This window comes from Carex rostrata, chromosome 12 (assembly GCF_964058835.1).
Source record: "Carex rostrata chromosome 12, lpCarRost1.2, whole genome shotgun sequence".
In the NCBI taxonomy this organism is placed as follows: domain Eukaryota; kingdom Viridiplantae; phylum Streptophyta; class Magnoliopsida; order Poales; family Cyperaceae; genus Carex; species Carex rostrata.
The window spans coordinates 8,650,334-8,671,938 of NC_135929.1; the positions used below are offsets into that span (position 1 = coordinate 8,650,334).

The 21,605-nt window shown below is 34.7% G+C and overlaps 2 protein-coding genes across 2 annotated transcripts; both read right to left on the reverse strand.

The window, feature by feature from the left end:
- Positions 1–597: 597 nt before the first annotated feature.
- LOC144563496 (protein FAR1-RELATED SEQUENCE 5-like) lies at positions 598–6,543 on the reverse strand. The gene is made up of 7 exons (XM_078312982.1): positions 6,362–6,543; positions 4,256–6,115; positions 3,697–4,022; positions 2,151–2,290; positions 1,632–1,712; positions 1,242–1,321; positions 598–866 (listed from the first exon to the last, which is right to left on the reverse strand). Exons 2-6 carry the CDS (start codon positions 6,022–6,024, stop codon positions 1,244–1,246), a joined length of 2,394 nt encoding a protein of 797 aa, XP_078169108.1. The 5' UTR covers positions 6,025–6,115; positions 6,362–6,543; the 3' UTR covers positions 598–866; positions 1,242–1,243.
- Positions 6,544–10,517: 3,974 nt separating this feature from the next.
- LOC144563387 (putative disease resistance protein RGA4) lies at positions 10,518–15,941 on the reverse strand. Its single transcript, XM_078312855.1, has 4 exons — positions 15,566–15,941; positions 11,887–14,771; positions 11,470–11,525; positions 10,518–10,956 (listed from the first exon to the last, which is right to left on the reverse strand). The coding sequence occupies exons 1-4, from the start codon at positions 15,858–15,860 to the stop codon at positions 10,896–10,898; spliced, it is 3,297 nt and encodes a 1,098-aa protein (XP_078168981.1). The 5' UTR covers positions 15,861–15,941; the 3' UTR covers positions 10,518–10,895.
- Positions 15,942–21,605: the final 5,664 nt, after the last annotated feature.

Sequence of the window (21,605 nt, forward strand, 5' to 3'; positions counted from 1 at the left end):
ATAAGGGCATTTTAGTCTCGTTTTTGAAGGGATGTAGAGGTCATGTGTAGGGGAGAGGGGGGTGTCCGATGGGCATCGGATCAAATCCGGTTCGATGGGGGGTTTAAACCGTCAGATCTGCTTTAGGATTCGTGTGTACGGATTTTAAAACAGACGCGAAATTGCGGGTGCGAATCCTAAAGCAGATCTGACGGTTTAAACCCCCCATCGAACCGGATTTGGTCCGATGCCCATCGGAAACCCCCCTCTCCCCATGTGTAGTACATTGAAAGAGTAGGGTTAAAATACTACATTGATTTTGTGAATGGTCCATAATATTCTAAAAGCAGCGATTTTGTACTTATCTTAAAAATTAGCAAAAAAAAATTAAAAATAAAATAAAATTTTGTATCCAAGCACATTTTAATATAAATATCGTATTGAGTGGTTCAGATCAGCTGTTTAAATTTTAAAAATAAAGATAATGATATTGCAGCATGATGTGGCACAAAACCTATAAGGCATTTTAACCCTACACATTGAAATTACCAGGTGTTCTAATAAAATCACTGGGCAGGCACTGCCATGTTTTCAATAGAGAGAGAGAGAGAATAAATCAGCATCAAAGGATTTACTATTATCTTGTCAGTATCTAATTCTCCAATCGATCATCAGAGTAATAACAGAATAGGAAAAATAAAAAAATTAAATGTCCAGATTGCTACAAACTAACCATAGCACTTACTCAGATTGCAAAGAGCAGAACCTACCTTGTTCTTCCTTCCAAGACAATTTACACTAACAAATAACACCCCCCACCCACCCACCCACCCACACAGAGGCATATTCTTCTAGCAGTCTTAATAACTATTAACTATTGCACATACCTGAAAATCATATGGAGCTCGATATCAGTACTATAAATTTTCAGTTCATACAGTTACAAAAAAAAAAAAAAAAATAGAAGGCCCCTAAAAATATATATATTAACCGCAAAAGGACCCCTAACTAACCAACACTTACAAAGAAAAGTTAGTTCTTACCATCAATAATAATTGCATAAAAGGCCTAATAATGTAGAGCTTTTTTTTATGTAAAATTAAAATAGTATCAAAGATTAATCAGCAGCCTTTGTTTTTTTTCCTTTTCATTTCTTCAACAATAGTTTTTTTTGTAATTCTTGATAACGTAGAGGCCTCTTGCTTAAATGTAATGAAGTCCTTGAATTTACAAAAATTAAGAGAATTAAACAATCGTCTTACATTTATGATCTGGAGATGTTCTTTGTCGCAGCGAAGGTGGTAGATGTGGGATGTATTGGGGCACCATATGCTGACATTTCCTGACAATGGTAGTTGAACAGTAAAGTTGTTAATCACCTTTCAACCATTAATGCAATGGTAAATTTCAAATATACCAATTAAAGTAATGAATCGTAAAAATGAATTTCTTAGCTGTTTCTATAGGCATTCAACGGGTAAAGTCTAATAGAGGCAGATTGGGTGATCACTTATACAACAAAAGCGGCATTACTTGTATTCCATTTTCAAAATTGCAAAAACAACACAAAGATACCAATTCATGCTTTAAAAAAGGACAGCCTCACAAAACACTTAAAAGATGGTTTCAACGGAAAATCTTGCTTTAAGTACCTGTGATGCACAAAGTGCCATTGGTTGCATATTGGGAGTGATGTAAATCTGATTTGTTGGCATATTGGTTGATTGAAATGCCTAACAAAAAAAAAAAACACAGATGTAAGATTGACAAATTATAATGAAATAAATGAACTATAAAGCAGTAAGAGAAAGAAAAGAACGTGCCAAGGAATAACCCAAGGATTCAATGTAGGCACACTGTGATTTGGACTACTTGATTGTGCATATTGAGTATTAGATGTTTGACCAACATTAAAGAGAACTTAAAATGCAACTAATTTTCAGACAGTCAAAACCTTTCTTTCGATAGATAAATAATCTAGAACCACCAGCTAAAACTAACACCAAACAGTTAATATCAACAAACAGCAGAAGGAAATCTCAAATAAATACAGTACCTCAAAGAAATCAACTGATCGAACAAACTATAAATCAGCAAGGTATTTGACAGGTGGGACTTGAAAGCATCATTAGGACTAACCCAGCAAAACAAATTATCTGATAATTTAGTACCTGATAGAATAATCCAATGCCAGCTGGATTGGTTGCTGCAGCAGCATCTTGAGGCGGATAGAATTGGGTCTCACCAGGCCGAACAACAATTTCGGTGTTTGAAGAATTAGAAGGTGCAACTGTTGGCTGTTTTGGTTTCTCTGCGCCATAAGAAACATCACGAAAGGTTACTAAAGGAAATGTAGAAAAACCAAGCTTCATACACAGAGAGAAAACCAGGGTTCTGTAGTTGGTCCGTGTGTGTGTGCGTGCGTGTGTGTGTAGAGGCTAGGACCTGGCAAAAAAAAATTGGCCCCTACCACAAAATATTATCGGATGAGACATGACAATTTTCATATAAAATGCAAAGCACAAAGAAACTAAACCAATGTAGTTGGAGGGTTTTAGGTTGTCCAAGATTGATATGGGAGGAGGCAGCAAAAAGGGACTTGAAGGAATGGAATGTATCCAAAGAGTTGGCTTCGGACAAGAGCGCGTGGAAGTTAGTAATCCATGTATCAGAACTATGACCTAGGAAATATTGTTTAGGGGTTTTTTAGTAGTAGTATTACAGGCTTTAGGTCATAGGGCAATTGATTTGGGGTCAAGAACGTAGAGCTTAGGACTTTGGCCCCCACGATCTATAGTGTAAGCATAATATAATTAGTATTATTAGTATTATTATTATTACCATTATTACTATTAGTATTACTACTACTATTATTATTATTTTATTCCTATCCACCTTGACTTTGTGACTACGATTGAGTTTCATTTCTAGCCTACCCCAACTTGTTTGGGACTAAAGGCTTTGTTGTTGTTGTTGTAGTTGGAGGGTTTTAACTTGAACAGCCCATGTCAAACAAACAAAATTAACAAAACAGCTTCACCCTCAAGTTAGAATAAATAAATAATAACAGCAAAAAGATCCGACTAAGACAATCTAATAGACGTTTTTGCTAACGTGAGAAACAGATGGGCCCCACTTCTCTTCAATTGACAGCAGTTCTTCCATCACACTCTTTTTATTATGTTGGCTAAAACATAATTTAATTCTAAAATAAAAGCATTAATTAGTAGGATTTTGGTGTGTTGGAAAAAAGATGTATGTGGGTGCAGGAAGCAGCGAATATATGAGCAAGTCTTGTCTCAAAGGAGAATTCATATATTAAACATGACCAGAGCTACAATACTAATATGCTAATTAAGAAGTTCTATGTCCTGACAACTTTCTTTGGACCATGTACCCAGTAAATCGACAAATGAGGGTATCAACAAAAGAGGGCATGATCCCAAAGGCAAGATAGAATGGTACCCAATACCACTAACTTCTTAAGAAATGTTCTCTAACTAAGAATATTTCCTAATTAGGAGCCACTCGTGATTGTAAAGTTTCCAAATTGTTTATGCCGACTTAAATAATAGTCATGTAACACTAATCTTTTTGTTAACCCTTACTCCATCCCTGATATTAGATTTTTTTTTTTCTCAAAAAACTAGCCAGATATTTTGTGACACAGAAAAACAAGGGAACTGTTGCTGCTTTAAAATAACAACTATTACTTACTTGAGATTGACTCTTGTCTATACTTCTTCTTGCGTCTATCAATCTTATTCCCATCCTTATCCCTCAGAGGTTGCTGCGCAGAGAGATTCCTCATCTCATAGAATATATCAAGTGCCTTCTCACCACTTTCAAGTGTGTCCCAAAAGATCTTCCTTGACTCCTCCAGCTCCTGACTCTTGGTCACTAGATTGTGCGCGTATTGCATTGCACGGTTTTTATATGCCTGCTCTGCCTCTGTGCCTTCCGTTTGTTGCACCACAGACTCCTCTTGACCGAGCTTGTAGACCCTTCTCCTTGCATCTTTCGTCCACCTCTTCAAAATATACCTACAAGCCAAGTAGAATCCAACCTTTGTTAAAGATAATACACCAAAACAGAATTAAAATAAATAAATAAATAAATAATGATAAAAAGAAAAACATGTAGCATCACGTTTAGTATTAGACTGGAAGCTACTACAATCCATTTAAGTACAGTTACCACCTTCAAGCAGTAGGACACTGAAATCCAATGAAACTCTTTGGATAACAGTTCTTATTGGTTTGAACACTAAGCGTACCTTTCAGGGATGCTATCGACATTTTGCATGCTGAAGGCCTTAAGTGCATGTGAACAAAGAATCCCAGTCGTTTCAAACTTCTTGCAGTTGCAAGTAACCTCCATATTTGATGTATCCAGCAATACAATCCAAACCCTCGACACCCTCCCCTGCATTGTCAACTCATATCGATACACCGTACCACCACATGCTGTCTCCTCACATGATGATGCACCACACCCGTCAAGAAATTCAGCCTCAAATATCTTGTACACCTTATGTGTATACAACTCAGAAGCATGTTTTAGTATGGCGCTGTGCTTAATGGCACGTACTGGTGCTGTCTGGCTGCACTTGAAATCCTCTTCAAACTCACTCCTCCTTAGGCCCCTGAGCAACTTCTCAAAGGAGAACACAAACTTCGTAAGAGAAGTCGATTCATCAGATATGCCGTTCATCATGTTAGTGTAGTTCTCACTCCATTGAAGTGAGTTGATTCCACCATCAAACGAGTCACGGTTGAGTGCCATGCACCACTTGTGCCGGTGTTTATACATAGCAGCAAACCATGGGTTGTCCTGGATATGGGGCTCCTGGTACATTGCCGTCCATGCCTCTTCAAATTCCACCTCTGACTGGCAGCCTTGCACACACCGTGCAAAAGCATTCAAAAAGCTATGGCAAGTGCTCAGCTCAGGTATATGAGTCTGTACAGCTTTTTGGATAAGCCAGTGACAGAAGCAATGACGGGTCTCAGGTAGAGTCTCTTCTATTGCCATAGACATTGCCTCATTGTAGTCGGTGAAAATCGTCTTAGGACCGTTACCACCCATTGAGTCAAGAAACGTCTTAAAAAGCCACGTATAGGAAGCTTTTGACTGGTCGAGCAAGAATGCACATCCAAAAACAATGTTCTGCCAATGGTGGTTGACCCCGACAAAGGGGGCGCAGACCACACCGTACCGGTTTATGTTGTAAGAGGTGTCAAAAAGCACGACATCCCCAAAACAATCAAAGTCGTTTCGGTTCTTGCTATCTCTCCAGAAGAAGTTGGTCACACGCCCCTCCTGATCCACCTGTGTGTCCCAATAGAACAATCCCTCTTCATTAGCCCGGCGTTTGAAGTAGCTGAGTAAGCTTTGTATATCCCCTGCCTCAAGAAATTGAACGCCCGGAGCATCCGGTTGATTATAGCACTCCCTTCTTGCAACTAGCGCAGTCTCCAGCATTCCATCAGCGGAATCTTCAATAGCTTCAGTGGGAAATACCACCTGGAGTGCATCGGTGCATGAATTATTAGCTGTTGAATCTGCCATCCCGTGCTTGGCCATAGACCTTGCTGACTTCAACAAATGCCGCTCACCCGGTTTTGCCAACTCATGGTTATGCTCTGGCACGAACCGCACCACCTTCCACTCGCCCTGCTCATCAACCCGAAACCGTATCATGGCCTTGCAGTTGGTACGGGTATCGGGTCGGTTGAAGTTGACATCTGTAACTGGCTCATCATACTTGACGCCTTCTTTTGAGCAGTAGTAATCCTTAGTGCGGATGTTCTTTGTGCCAAGAAAGTACGATTGTTTCCCTTTGCGAACACTGAAGCCAATGCGGTGGCTGTAATCACAATACAGCTTGTATGCCTCCTCTTCACTATGAACAACCTGACCAAGTAACTCTTCTGCCGCCTCCTTTCGGCTTAATACAACGGCATGTTCCTCTCTCTCTTCCATGTCATCATTAAAATCATGCCTCTTTTGCTTTTTTGTTTTCCTTTCTTCACTTTTATCCATCTCTTTCCTTTCTTTACCAGTAAAATAATATCCGTCACCGGTACCAACATGAAATTGGCATATTTACAATTTTGTAAATTCCAGATGAAGCCTTCAGGTAGAGAACAAAATAGTATTAATGAGAAGAACATAACCCAACAAAATACAAAATCTACAAAAATCAATTTCTAAATTAAATTCTCTCACAATCCACCTGTATCATCCTTATAAGCCATATTCTATTCAACAATTCATTAGGCCATAACCGAGCAACTCACCAGTCTAGAAAACCCTAGATCGGACAAAAAGTAGGCATGTGATGGAAAGAGAGAAGAGATCAAAACCATTTTTAACTTACGCCGATGATAAAACTTCCGACGATCTGAGGGAGAGGAGTGAACGGCGCGCCGGCGCGGTGGTGATTCTTGCGGTGTACGATGGATTGGATAGAACTGGTCCAAATGAAAGCTTTTGCTCCGTGCGTAGATTAGGGAAATTTTTTTGCGCTGGACCGTTCCTTTGGGTATTCGAAAAGACATGGTGCTGAAGCCTTTTCTTCAGACAAGGGTTGATTAGGGGCCCCACGTTGCAGAGTGTATTATTAGAAACATTATTTTATCTCCGTTCCATAAAACTGGACTCATCCAGTTATTGACATAAGAAAATGGAAACGGAGATCTCCTGAATTGATTAATGGAGAGATTTAGAAGGTTATAAAGAGATCCTGACTCGGTCCATGCAGTAATTGGTGCTCTGTGTGGTTTTTAGTAGAATTCCGTCTCTCAAACAAAATATCATGTAAACTGCCTCCATGGCCAATCGTCCCTGACGAACATTTCAACGACTGGATAGTAAATTACCTGAATGCCCTTTTGAGTTTCTCCGTTTTTTCTCCGACATTTTTATTAATATCCAATTTAAAATGAGGAGATATCAAGTTACAACAATTTTTGAGTTACAACAAGTTACAACAAGTATTTTCTACATTTTCGAAGTCCAAATCATCGATCCAAACCATTAGATGTGATCTCTACAATAAAATGTGCTTGGAGACCAAATTTTACATTTTTTGGAATTTTTTTACGATTTATTAAGATGGGTACAAAAACTAGTCAAATTCATACCATTGAATTTTGTACTCATCTTAATAAATAGTAAAAAAATTCCAAAAAATGTAAAATTTGGTCTCCAAGCACATTTTATTGTAGAGATCACATCTAACGGTTTGGATCGACGATTTGGACTTTGAAAATGTAGAAAATACTTGTTGTAATTTGTTGTAACTCAAAAATTGTTGTAACTTGATCCCTCCTCATTTAAAATATAATTTATCACATTTATCCAAATTTTCAAGGTTTTATTAAAACTACTCAACGGCGGTTTGGGGATTTTTTTTTATTAAAATTATGAAATCATATAGTTTGAGATAGTTTTGAATTTTTGAATCATAAATTTATACTTTTGATGACTTTTGAATTATAAATGAAACTATAATTCATTGAAAATATCAACAAAAACACAACATACTTTATAACTACATTTTAGAAGATTTGCATACGTAATTCTTGATATATTTCTTTGAATTTGAAAAAAAAAATTACCGTGTAAATGACATATATTTAACAATCATAGATAATTTCAATGATCTTTGAATAATAAATGAATTCATAATTCATTAAAAAAGATGTATGGTTTCGATGATTTTTGAATCATAAATATCTAGTAATAATACTGGTACTGGTACGAATAAAAGAGTTTTCCGAATTGCGGTGATAGGTGCAAATTGAAATTTCCTATTAAAATATAAATATTTAAAGTTTTAGAAAACAATGCTATTGTAAAAATATTCATGACGAGATAATATTTTATTTGGAATACATTACTATTTTATTACAAAATATTAATAAGAGCATCTACATCCTTAAAACTCAATAGGATTTCTAAATAACTATTAACTACTTTTTAGAAATTATGGTCTCTAAAGTTTTTAACTCTCACATCCCTGAAACTCATTTTAGAGTTTCTATTAAGCCACGTCAGCAACAAATTAAAAAGGAGAAACAATTTGAGCCAATCATTTAACCAACATAGAATTTATAAACAGTTTCTTAATAAGAAACTTTCCTGCATAGTTTCTAAATAAGAAACTCTCCCACATCCCTGAAACTGGATTAGAAACTGCCACGTCAGATTAGAAACTCTAATAGTTTCAGGGATGTAGATGCTCTAACACGCTGATGCTTTATACACTCGTATCAAAACTTCAATTTATAGTGGTTTTTTTTTTTAAAGAAAAAAAACCAACTTCTATGGACATTATTGCGCAAACAATGTTTGTATTTCGGCTTTTACCGATGTGCTGCTAATTAACTAAAAAAATTGGTTTTTTTGTCCTTATAATTTATGGCTACTACACAGATTCGGTGCATTTTTATTTTCACCAAAAAAAAAAAATGAATATATCAGGTCGTTGGATTATATGTCACAGACACAAAAGCATCAATATATATATATGAATGAAAAAAAAAAACAGAAATATATATTAAGAATTGAAGGAGTTTTGATTTTTTTCATTTGAATCAATTCGAAAAATAGATGTTTTATACACAGTGGCAAGAGCCATCTATCTATAAATATATAATCCGGAATGTATCGATTACTGTAAATGAACAGTAACATCTCGGGTTTTCACCGTTCGATATATTTTAGACGATTGTTGATTTATCTAACTCATGACAAGTGGGTCCTCAATTTCATAGATAGATTAGTTCTTTTTTTTTCCAGATTTCATAAAAGAACAAATTCACTGAGTCCGATCCAATATTATGGATAGGGCTTAATGGTTCATATCCAATTTTAATATGATTGAATGTGGAAATAAAAATGTTTTTCTACTTATTTTTTCATTGGACTCAAACTGGCTGTTACATTTGATCGTGTTAAAATTGAATAGGAACCATTGCGTTATATTCATAACATTGGATTGGACTCAATGAATTCGGTCTTTCTATATTTATTGAAAACAAGACACTATTTCTATTTTCATACTACTGAATTTAATAATTTCTATATATAAAAAATTTGTATCTGAATTATGAAAAAGTATATGTTGCAACTTGCAACGTTTTAGTATGATCGACAAATTCTATTGATTAATTTAGAACTTGCTTAACTATTAGATTACAAATTTAATAATCTATTGGCATATTAATAAAAAAATTGTGTATATAAGGACCTAAAATCTTCATAATCGGCCCTGCAGGTACCACTCTGTTGAATCTCATCCTCCGGCCGATAGTAGTCCAATTCGTGAAGTTCTCAGCCCGATACACAAGTTGCTGAAGGTTCTAAACCAAATCCTCGAGGAAACTATTGTTGGTACGAAGGCCGCGGGCACTGATAAGCAGGGCCCCAAGCTGTAGCAGCTGGTCTTTGAGGGTTTTGAACTCAATGCTGAGGCCGACGAGCTTTGTCCATGCTTCAAAGTTCCAACAATGCAGTTACAGCTTTGCTGACCAGAGCACTCATCAGCCAGCCGACTGCTGCAAATGTCATTGCCACAGGATCCATATATGATGCAATTGGGTATACATCAAACAGGAGAATACAAGAACAACACAAATGAAAAATTCCTCCTGGATCAGAATCAGAGATGAGATGGAGGTTTCAAAAGAAGGATATAACTCCTGGTTGACATTGGAAAGAGTTAAGATAAACATGTTTGTGCAATATATGGGTTTGCTGTGACTATTCCTTGTGAAGCTTGTAATGTGGATAACTAGCTTCCGTGGCTTTGAAAAATCTGAAATGGGAGGTTAAGTTGACCATAAAATCAGAATTTGTAGAATTGGTCTAATCAGGCTGGAAATTGAATTTTTTTTTTGGAAACAAAAATCTTATTATTTTATTCACAAAATAAGAAAAAAAATGTACAAAAAGAAGTAAAATAAAAACAAAACATTAATTAATTTATTTTTGCTTAAAACAATTAATTTGTTCATAATTAATATAAATTTAATTCATTGATATAATCTACTAATATAATAAAATCAGCATGCAAAACTAAGCCGAAAGCCCAGTAAAATTAAGTAAACGAAAATAAAATATTAAATAGTGTATTAACAATGAAATATCAAATTAAAATTTGATTTGGGACAAATTCCACATAAGCTTAAATTATTATTTTTCTGATATTTGTTTTTTTTTAATTATTATTTGAAATATCAAACCATATATAACAAAAATGTTAATTCTTTTAAGTTAAAATTTTGAAATTAAGAAGATTTGTTTATCTTATGTTTTAATCAAGTTCAAACGGATCTAGCCAATTATGTAGGAGCAAGCGAATATTACAAGCTAAACATCAAATCCATTACTAGTAATTATTTTTGGTTAACGTCTTCAAATATAATGGTCGTCCATTTTAAGCACTGCTATTTAATTTGTTCGTGTAATTAAACAATCTAACAAATCGATCATCCTCAACCTAACTTATTCTGCACACAACATTTCATTCTAAATATACATAATAGGAAGGACTTCCTCATTTTCCTTTTTGGGGTGTAAATGAATTTAAATGTTTCCTCCACATTAATTAGCCTAGACACTAACGAAATTGAAAAAGAGGATAGAGTATTAAAAATGTAAAGATTATGGTAAATTGGGCATTGAAACGTAAAAAAATAATCTCAGCTCTTAATATTAAAGTTTTTGCGCTGAAAGCACCTCCCATTTAATCATCACCAGTATCATCATCATCATTGTCGTCACCATCATTGTCATCGTCGTCTTCATCGTCCTCATCGTCATCATCATCATCATCATCATCATCATCATCATCATCATCATCATCAACGTCATCATCATCATCATCAACAACATCATCGTCTTCATTAATTGTCTTCATCATCATCACTCTCATCCTCCAATCGAAATTTCCTCATCATGCTCATCCTGCTCAAGCCAGGAAGGGTATAAATGTTTATACTGGAAATTATATAGCACTTATCAAATTGATGCCACTTTATTGAAATTTGTATTATGTAAAATTCTAAAAAAGAAGATACTGGATTTGAAAGGGGAGGCCTAGAGTTTGGGGGAGGTCTAGAGTGGGTGATCTAGATCCCGTTCAAATGAAAATCTGCTCAAAATGTCAAATCCACTTATCTTTATCATCATTGCTTTGACGGATGCCAAGAATTAATATGGAAGGTTAAAATAACTAACAAGTTATCTGAATAAAGTTTTTATATTACATTTTTTTAAAATACCTTTCCGAATATGTGAATTTATTTGTGAATATATGAATAACATGTTATGCTTGTATATATATATGAATAACATGTGAATATATGAATATATGAATAACATGTTATGCTTGCATATATGAAGAATTTATGAATATGTGTCCTTGCTTGGATAATCACTTTGGCATGTACTTGTATCCACCTATGAAATGATGCTCACCTCATTAACAATTCCATCTCAGCTGGATCCACCGGGTGCCTCAGCTCCAAACGAATCTAGTTTTCAATATTAAAAGAATATGTAATTGTTAGATAACTAGCAAAGTACTTTGGCTATCGTAATGCATTACACCTGTACAAGCAACAAAAGAAGGAAACAATGACCATTGTCAAATTAAATAGAAAAATATTCAATCATCCGCTACAGACTAAGGTTTGCCTGGAAGATATATATGCCCAGTTCCAAAACAAATCAAATTGGACATTTAAACCCATTTTCAATGTATTTATATGTTTCAAGCAAACATGATTGAAGCACATGGCTTGAATTTGCTGAACTTGCAAGCCTATCTCATAATGGCAAGTACTTGTATTGAAGTGTCAACATTAAGCTACAGTGGAATATTTAAAGTATTACCGTAAGGGGACTATGGAGGATATCTACTCCTTTGATGCTTGTTAGTTTCTTAAATTCATCAGTAATCTCAGTATAGCTGCTTGTTGAAAGAGACTTGATGTTATAGAATCTGATCACCAGTTCCTCCAAGGAACGGAAAAGATTAAAAGGAAATGACTGAAGATTTTTTTTTTTACAGCCCTCGATATCAACCCAGTCGATAGATGTAAGGGGATGTGGAGAAACTTCACCGTATTGAAAAAAAGTAATAAATGTTTGAAGGGAAGTGAGCTGCTTGCAGATAAGCAAGGTTAAAGGGGCAAGAAAGTCACCCTTTATTTCTTTTAGAGACAAGGAGAAGTCTCGCTCAGTCCTCTCTATTTCTTTTGATGCAGAGTCCCAAGCTGCAATGAAACCAGGGCATTTACTAAAATACAACGTTTCCAGGTTAACCCAGGACTTCAGACCTTTTATTGAGCTCAGTGTTTTACAAGAAAAAATTTTGAGGTTCGTCAAACAGACCATTTGATCCCCGAAAGTAAGGGAAGTGAGTGAGTTACACCCTATTATCTCTAAATCTGTTAAAGCCACACAAGAATGCAAGTCCAAAGATTCCAAATTGTCGTTCATGGATATCTTTAGACTACGTAGGTTTGGGATATTCAAATTCTCATGTAATGAAAGACACCAAGATAGAGTTAGAGACTCGAGAAAAATGAGAGAGGGATCCAACCACCTGGGAGAAGTCACACCACCATATCTATGTAGACTAATCGATTTGAGATTGGTGCTTGGTTTAAGGCCCTCCAGGACAATTTCATTCTCTTTTTCACCATGATTCCATTCTAAATACAAGGCATCAAGCTTCCCTTTCTCTGCTAGTCTAGCCTTGTTTGCCTCTTCCTGAGATTTTACGTTCTCAAGACCCCAGATTTCGAGTGATCCTCCAATCTCCTTAAGAGAGCCTAATTGTTCTATCTCAAAGCCACTATCTTGTTGAACATGAAAATAATTCAGTTCTTGCAGAGAGGTTAGCTTTCCTACACCCAATATCTTAGAGTGCAGCTTCCCTTTAACAATAAAATGCCGCAAGCTCACAAGGTCACTAAAATTATTTGGTAGCTCATCCAAAAGACGCCCATCTTCTATTTCCAACACTTCTAAGTGATATAGCCTACATATTTCTCTTGGAAGGGCCTTGCAATTGTCGTAAACCGACATAATTAATCTTAGATACCGGAGGCTAACAAAATTTTGGAAGTTACAATTATGTAGTTGTACTGGGCCACATAGATCTAATCTCAATGCATGAAGAAATTTTGTTTTTTTGAGCAGGTCCAAAATACTATGGGAAATACGGGAAGGCAACTTGTTCCAAGATGTTGCCCAATCAAATATCGTGCCAAAATTTTCTCTTTCCAAACACTCTAATGCCGTGACTATTTCTTCTTCACTTTCAGCCATTTTGGTACTTTTAAAAATCGACAAATGACGTATGGTTTGTGGAATTTCTTTACTTTCGGCACCATTAATGCACAAACATTGTTTGGAGGAAACCACACATACCAAATCACGAATCAAGTCATGAAATGTATAATACACTTTATCATCATCATGATATAGTAATTGTTTTGTTTGGAACAAACCACGGTCGAACATATCATCGAAGTAAGCACTCCCAATATCCTCCATCCTGTTGCCTTTAGATCTTACATCCAGAAAACCTTGAGCCATCCATAGATATACCAACTCCTCACGTGTAAAAGGGTGATCCTTAGGAAAAATAGCACAATATGAGAAACACCTTTGGAGATGAAAAGGCATATGCTCATAACTTAACCGGAGTGCTGGCATAATATCATTTGGACCATTCTGAGATTTCCACTCTTCACTATCCCTTATTTTCAACCAATATCTCTCATCAGGATTTTTTTTTAACAGTGCACTTACAGTTTTTGCTGCTAGTGGGTTACCCTTCAACTCATTGGCAATCTGTTGTCCAATATTTCTTAACCTCCAATTGCCCCCGAAGTTTGGATCATTGAATATACAAGTACTAAAAAATGATAAAAATACATCCTTATCTAGACCCTCCAAATACGTAGTATTATCTCTTGCATCAACCATTTTGGCAACAGATTTGTTTCTAGTAGTCACTAGGATTATGGCCCTTTTCACCATGCAATTACTTAATAGAGCTATTATATTATCCCATTGGCTCTTATCTTCATCTTCCCACATGTCATCCAAAACAAGTAGGAATTTCTTGGACTCCAATTTGTCCATAAGTTTTTCTTGGAGCACCCCGAGGTTACTGATTCCATCATATCTGTTGTCACATGCAGCTTCTAGCATCTCACGTGTAAACCTGACAATATCAAAACGTGTAGACACACAAATCCAGGATCTAATATCAAAGCACTTTTTAACTTCTGGATCATTGTAAACTAGTCCAGCAAGGGTGGTCTTCCCGACACCACCACAACCAACTATTGCTAGAACAAGGACCTTACCAACTGTTGCAGATTCTTCATTTGTTAGGTTCAGTAGTAGTTCTTCACACTCTTTGTTTCTCCCAACAACTTCTCTAGTTTTAGTATGAAATGGTGATGTTTGGGGTAGGTTTGTTGCTTCAGTTTTCCTAGAAATATTAACTAGTGATTCTGTTTGCAGAGCATTGCGTAGTTTCTCCTCAGATTTCTGCAACTCCTCGGCTAACTCCTCCATCCTTCGGGACAGATTATATAACCCCTCAAAAGTTTCGGGTAGTGTTACTGGCAAATATGATTTAGCGCGAGCATATAACCCCTCCCCAGTTGAAGTGAGGGGCCTTTTTGCGAGAAGGTCGCCAGAAGAAGAGGATGCAACTGATGATTTATTGCTGCATTTTACTTTGTCCTGGGTTCCTGTTTGAAAAATTATACCAAATACAACAATTAATTGAATCCTAATATATTTACTGTAAATAATAGAAGGATCGTCCTCCACAACTTCCGATTTTTGACCGACAAATTGCTCGGACAAGAAACTTATGTAATATCGGCTTGGACCAGACTGATCCGAAATTTTTATTAATAGGAAATATATTAATTAAATATCAAGATTAGAGAATGCTTTTGCGTTTTATCGAGAAATAGGGAAAACGTGATAGTTAATCACGTCCTCTGGCCGTTATAGACTATCATAGCTAGCAATTTAGTTAATTAGTAAGTGTAGTGATTAGTATCGTTAATTCTGGCCGTGATAAACCATAACGGCCAGAGGCCGTGATTAATTATCATGTTTTCCCTATTTCTCGATAAAACGCAAAATCGTTCTCTAATCTCGATATTTACTAAATATATTTCCTATTAATAAAAATTTCGGCCCGACTGATACCAATCTGACTCAGCCGATTTTCCAAGCCATGATTTAGATCTTCAAGTTATATTTCAAGATGGAAATTTAATTAGAATGGAATCTATCAGGACTTAATACCCCATTAACCAGCCGTCCAGCCAATTGCCGCAATATGTTATAGGCTTAAGTTAATTCTATGTAAACATAGTAATTCTAATAGCTTTAAATGTAAGAGACTTTGAATTTTTTTGGAATTTTAATTATATCATCGATTTTGGTTTAATATTATATATAATTCATTTCAATCATGAAAACGTATACATCTTAAAATATGAGAGAAGAACATCTTTTTCTCAGGTACCTTTCTGCTGAATCTGGTCCTCCAGCCGGTAATAGTCCAATTCGTCAAGCAAGTTTTCAGCTTTATACGCCAGTTGCTGAAGGTTGTGAACCTGCTCTTTTAGGAAACTATTGTTGGTGTGAAGGCTGTGGGCGCTTGTAAGCAGAGCATCAAGCCGCAGAAGCTGGTCCTTGAGGGTTTTGAACTCTTTGTCAAGGCCCACGCGCTTTGCCCATGCTTCCAACACCTCAGTTACAGCCTTGCTGACCAGAGAACCCATCAACCAGCCGATTGCCGCAATTGACAAAGGAGTCATGCTTCTCAGATATCAAAGTGGAGAATACAAGAAAGAAAAATTTCTATTGGAAGAGATTAGATCTAAGTTTGAAGAGAACGATTACTTGAATGAGTTTGACCAAGAAAAGTTCAACAGACAAGTAATTTATATTTTTATATGTTTTTGTGTTTTCGAGGATCATCTTTATCTCAAAATTTGTGTTCTTATGTTGATGAATCTGTATAACTTTGTGTGTTGTATTATGAATTTTTCTTTAAATTCTTTCTATTTGGTATTGTAAAATTTAAAAATAAATCTGAATAATTCCTGAATAATTCCATGACTATATAGACCAGACCCATTCTCTGTTTATTTTTTTTATTTTTTTGGTTTTGTATAATTTGAACGGCTCCTATGGCTTGATTTTTTCTCTGTTTCTCCTGCTTCCATACTTAAAAGTGCCAATTAATAACGGTGGTTGTTTTCATATAAAAATGGAGCATTTTGAATTTTTGTTTAAGGAAATGTATATTTTTAAAATTTCAAACTTTTTAAATGATAAAATCGAATCTTTTAGGAAATACAAGGAAAGTTTGTTAATTAATAATCATAATTGTTAAAAATTGGTTTTTTTAAATATTAGAATGACTACAATGACGTTTGAAATCCAAAAATTAGAATTTTTCTGAAAAGTTTTAAATATCAGTACATATTGTATGAAAAGTTTGTATCTTTTTCTCATCATTATTTTCTTTCCAACAATTGTAATTGCAGAGTTGGAGAAGAACATTCTCTAAGAGACAGATCCCAACTTTGATGCTTTAATATCCGTGCTATATCCTGGTATTGACAGATTTGAGAAAGAGGTATTACATTTTTTTTTATGAACTACTTAGCATGTTATCTTTTCTTTTGAAATGAGGCTATAGTACTATGCATAGCGCATAATGGTCTGTACTATGGATCAATATCTTCATTTTTAAAGTACAAAAAAATTACTTAAACTGTTCAACATGATCTCTATATAAAAATGTACATATAGATCAAATTTTACATTTAATTTTTTTACTATTTTTCTATACCATTCAAAAAGTAGTGATTTTGTTGGCATAATTTTTTTTGCTGGAGCTATGTTTTAATGAAGAGGAAAAACTAAGGACTAAGATGGTACTTTTTCTTTATAATATATTTTTTCGGGGCCTATTCGAAATGCAGTGGGTCAGTATTATTTTGTGCTTTGAGATATATGAAGAAAGGATTAAATAGTCTGTATTGTCCACATATCAACTCAAAGTTTGAGATATCTTAGAGGATGCAAATTCGTCCTCACCAATGTAAGAAGCTGGAAGTGTTGGATTTGTCTTGGAATCGGTTAATGGGTCTGATACCGGGTTGGATCAGTGATTTGGACTATTTAACCTATTTGGATATCTCTTCGGGTGAAATACCGAAAAAATTGACCCAATTGAAAAGACAGAATCATAATCCCTATTTAAACTTTTGCATTACAGAATCATAATCCCTATTTTTTTTATTGGTGGAGTAAACATAGTCCCTAATCAGGTGAATTAAACTTATATAACTTCATGTACAGGTTCTGACAACGATGACTGACAGTGATGAGAGATGAGAACACAGCAAGATAGCATTGAGGAAATTAACATGGCAAGAAATAGGACACCCTTGTCAGAAGAAACAATCACCATCTCTCGAGGAAAGACCAAAGGGGCGTAGGAAAACTAAGCATAGCACCGAATCACAGATTACTGAGAGAGAGAAATAGGCAAAAGAGGAAAGTTATTTACAAGACAGTTTAAACTCATCACTTCTGATAGCTTGGAGCCGCAATGGGACCCGGTCCTGCCATGCTAGGGTTCTGTGCTTGACCAAGTTGAGAAATTCTGAAGAAGAAACTAATGAGGTATGAATGCGTATGATTCAATTTTTGACGGTATGTGCAAATTAAGTGTCATTGGAAAAGATAAATTTGTAGGTTATGATGTGCATTTTGTAATTTTAACACTGGATGTCAAAGCAGGGCCAAATCAAAGAAAAATGACTAAATTGCCCCGTTAAAACTTCTTGTGAAGTCAAACTTCCCAAAATGACATATTTAATAAGGCTTCTTCTTGGAAAATATTAGCATATTATCCATGAATGCTGGACCTTATCTTTGTTGGAAGTACTACTAAGAAAGAGTTCGGTTTGAAGAAAAGTGGTATATTTAATAACTCAGGGGGGTTTTTTGGTAAATTTTACTTTCGCTGAATACATCAAAATGGTATAGATTATCCAGTATAGCAAGGTAAACAAAACAAAAATATTATAGTAAACTTCCCAAAAACTATCTAGAGGGTTTTTGTTATGTGATCAGATGAACCTGTACTATAGGTTTAGTACGGGTTTCAAGTTACTGTTATTCAAACAATCAATTAGTAGTTTACTGTTACTGCAGTTAGTTTACTCATTTTTGAAAGAACATTTATATATTTTTATTTTTTTATCTACTTAAGCACCATAGATTAATTGTAACAGTTATTTCAAAATATCAGGCAGCAAGAGGGACTGCATCAAAGCTGAAAGTAGAATTTATTTAATGGGGAAGGAAGAGGTCAACAGTTATTAACCATTCTCTTCTCTTCTCTTCTCTTCTGTACCAGTTCAAAATACTCTCACACACTGTGACTGTGACTGTGACTGTGACTGGACTGCCATTTGAATACTTGCTTACCGACCGGCACATTCTAAGAGACAATCCAAACTTTGATGCTTTAATTTTACAAGCTATATCATGATATTGACAGATTTGAGAAAGAGGTACTTCATCTTTTAATTAATGCATATTTCTTTTATTAACTACTTAGCATGTTATATTTCTTTTAAAGTGAGGCTATGCATTGTACTATACTACTATGCATAGTGCACAATGGTCTGTACTATGGATCAATATCTTTATTTTTGAATTCCAAACAATTGATTGAACCGTTGAACATTGAGCGACTCATCACTCGTTCAAAAAGAAGTGTACATGTACATCAAATTTTACATTTTTTAAAATCTTTTAACTATTTTTTTATACCATTCAAAAGTAGTGATATTGTTGGAATTTTGGCAATTTTTTTCGCTGATATATTTTGTTGGAATTTATCTTACACTATATCAGGTCTACAGTGTATATTAGTTGATTTGGTCAAATATGTAAAAATCTGGATATATTTGTCATAACTTTATATAGATTGAATAAAGGGCATATTTGGTGGAATATTTTAATAGAGGAGGGTTCAAATGCACCCAAATTTTTGTGCACCCAAATGCATCCTATTCTTTTTCTCCATTTTCAAAGTCCGAATAGTCAATCCGAACCGTTAGATGCGATCTACATATTAAGATGTGCTTGGAGACTAAATTTTACATTTTTTGGAATTTTTTTACTATTTATTAAGTCACTTTGAAAATCGCTGATTCAATGGTCCAGAAAATGTAAAATCAGCGATCTAATTGAAATCAATGTTTATTTCTGTGACTTTGAATTTTTTTTTTAAAATTATTCGCTAAAGTGTGTATATATAGTACAATTTGAACTAATTAAAGAAAATAATAATACATATTTGTCAACTTGGTTCTCGTAACAATCTACATTTTTTACCTAACAAAAATCAATCTACTCCTTGCACTTAAATGTTTATACTAACTAAAATGTTCTAATATCAATTTGTCATAATTAATTTGACCTAACAATGTCATATTAAAGATCAATCCAGTTTACATATGTTGCTCAAATTTTGAACAATGCATAACAAAGTAAAATTACTTATATTTAGATATGCTGATTCAAAAGCATAAGAAAGCTCAAAGAGGGCATAGAGGGGAAAGAGGGGAAAGAAAGAAGCTTGCACATCTCCATTGCAAAAATGAAGAACTTCTTTTCCTACTAGAAAACTTGCAAAATAGCAATCTCTCTACCTTTCATCTCACTTCTTATCAAATCTAGAGCTAATTAGATTTTTTCACATTTTTTCCTTATTTTAAACAAAACACTTATATGGCTACCATAAAAATTTTACAACATAATAATTTTAGTCTAGTTAGGAATGTATTGACCCTTTGCTACAAAAAAAATATATATAAGACGATAGTTATTATTTCTTTTGGGCTAACAGACTACTTCGATATTATTTCTTCCTAATTATATTGGTGGGCTGGTGTTGGGTGGTTTCCAAAACATTATATATACGAAATAAAATTTGGTTCGGTTCAATTTGGTTACAATACTAAATTGGTTTTATTTGGTTTTATTTTTCAAACTGAATTATAACTTTGATTCGCCTATTTAGGTTCGATTTCAACCAACTGAACCGATGAACCACCCTAATTGCAACTGACCGAAACAAATTACTTATAAATTTAATAATTTTTGTCACCTCCAATTGAAGCGTAAAGAAGCAGAATTTTTGCCACCCGAATTGCAACTGTTTTTCCCTTTTTCCCGAAGAAGGCAGTGAAGAGAGCCAATTTCCTGGCAGTGAAAAGGCAATGAAAACACAACAAAATCAAAATCCAATCGATTTCAGAAAATCCAATCAATTTCAGAAAATCCAATCAAAATCAAAATCAAAATCAAAATCAAACTTCAAATACCTGAAGAAGAGAGTGCGAGTCAGACGGAGTCAGGCGAAGTCAGGTGGTGGTGGCGGCAGAGAGCGCCAGAGAGAGCACGAGAGAGGGTGAGGGGTGTGCTGTGCGGGTTAGGGTTTGGCGCGAGAGGGAAGGGCCGATCTGGAGCTTTTTTTTTTCCGAAAAAACACTTTTTGCGACCGGCGAAATGACCGACCGCTGATGCCAGTCGCAGAAAATCCTTCGTCGCCAGCGAAGTCATTTTTTTTTTTTGGGAAAAATCATTTTCAGCGACCGGCGCCATCACCGACCGCTGATACCGGTCGCTGAAAATAACTTTTGCTGTAGTGATGGGAGTTCGGACCGGACCGGACCACCCTGTTTTCAAATCACTAAGTCCTGTGTTGATCACCTGTGGGGTATGCCTCAGTGTTGTAATTAACGGCATGTGCTCGTCGGACGGATGGGGTACCGTCAAGCGATTAATTAGTACACAGTCGATTAATTGGACTTATGCGCCTGATTAATCATTTTTTATTCCAATTATTTGTATATATTTATAGTTTCTTAAAAATAATTAATTTAACTAATCAAACTTCTCAAATAAATTTAAGTTAACTTAATTCTATTATTATAACATAACTTTATATTTATTTCTTCTTAACAACACATACACACTTTATATTTGTAAGTAATACATTTATTTAATGCAAACATAAATTCAAAAACAAGCCTTTTCAAATACTAATAGCATAATTTATTTGAAAAAAATTAAACATTCTAACATAAAATCATTACATTTAGTTATGATAACAACTAAATTTTATATATAAACAAGTTGTACTAATTAAAAAAATTACATAAGTAAGAATAATATATGCTATATAAATAATAGAAGAATTATTCAATTTCAAAGTAATAAGAAAAAAACATATATAAAAAATATTGGATGTATATTCAAATACAAATAAAACTCCAATACAGAATCTATGAAACTTATTATCACATATAGAGACAGAAAAAACATGCGAAAATAAATATTCAGTAGAATAAACGGAAATACATGAATAAATGAAAATAAACGGATGATTAAACGGAAATAAACAGAATAATTGAGAATAATCGGTCGATTAATCAAAAAACTAAAACCTCCAATTCATATATTTGTAA

Coding starts and splice junctions, on each gene's coding strand:
- LOC144563496 (XM_078312982.1), bottom strand. CDS start 6,024: ATGGATAAAAGTGAAGAAAGGAAAACAAAAAAGCAAAAGAGGCATGAT. Junction 4,023..4,255: donor GTCGATAGCATCCCTGAAAG/GTACGCTTAGTG, acceptor CTTGGCTTGTAG/GTATATTTTGAAGAGGTGGA. Junction 1,322..1,631: donor TGGCACTTTGTGCATCACAG/GTACTTAAAGCA, acceptor TACCATTGTCAG/GAAATGTCAGCATATGGTGC.
- LOC144563387 (XM_078312855.1), bottom strand. CDS start 15,860: ATGACTCCTTTGTCAATTGCGGCAATCGGCTGGTTGATGGGTTCTCTG. Junction 14,772..15,565: donor GGACCAGATTCAGCAGAAAG/GTACCTGAGAAA, acceptor TTTTTCAAACAG/GAACCCAGGACAAAGTAAAA. Junction 11,526..11,886: donor TCCTCCATAGTCCCCTTACG/GTAATACTTTAA, acceptor ATTGAAAACTAG/ATTCGTTTGGAGCTGAGGCA.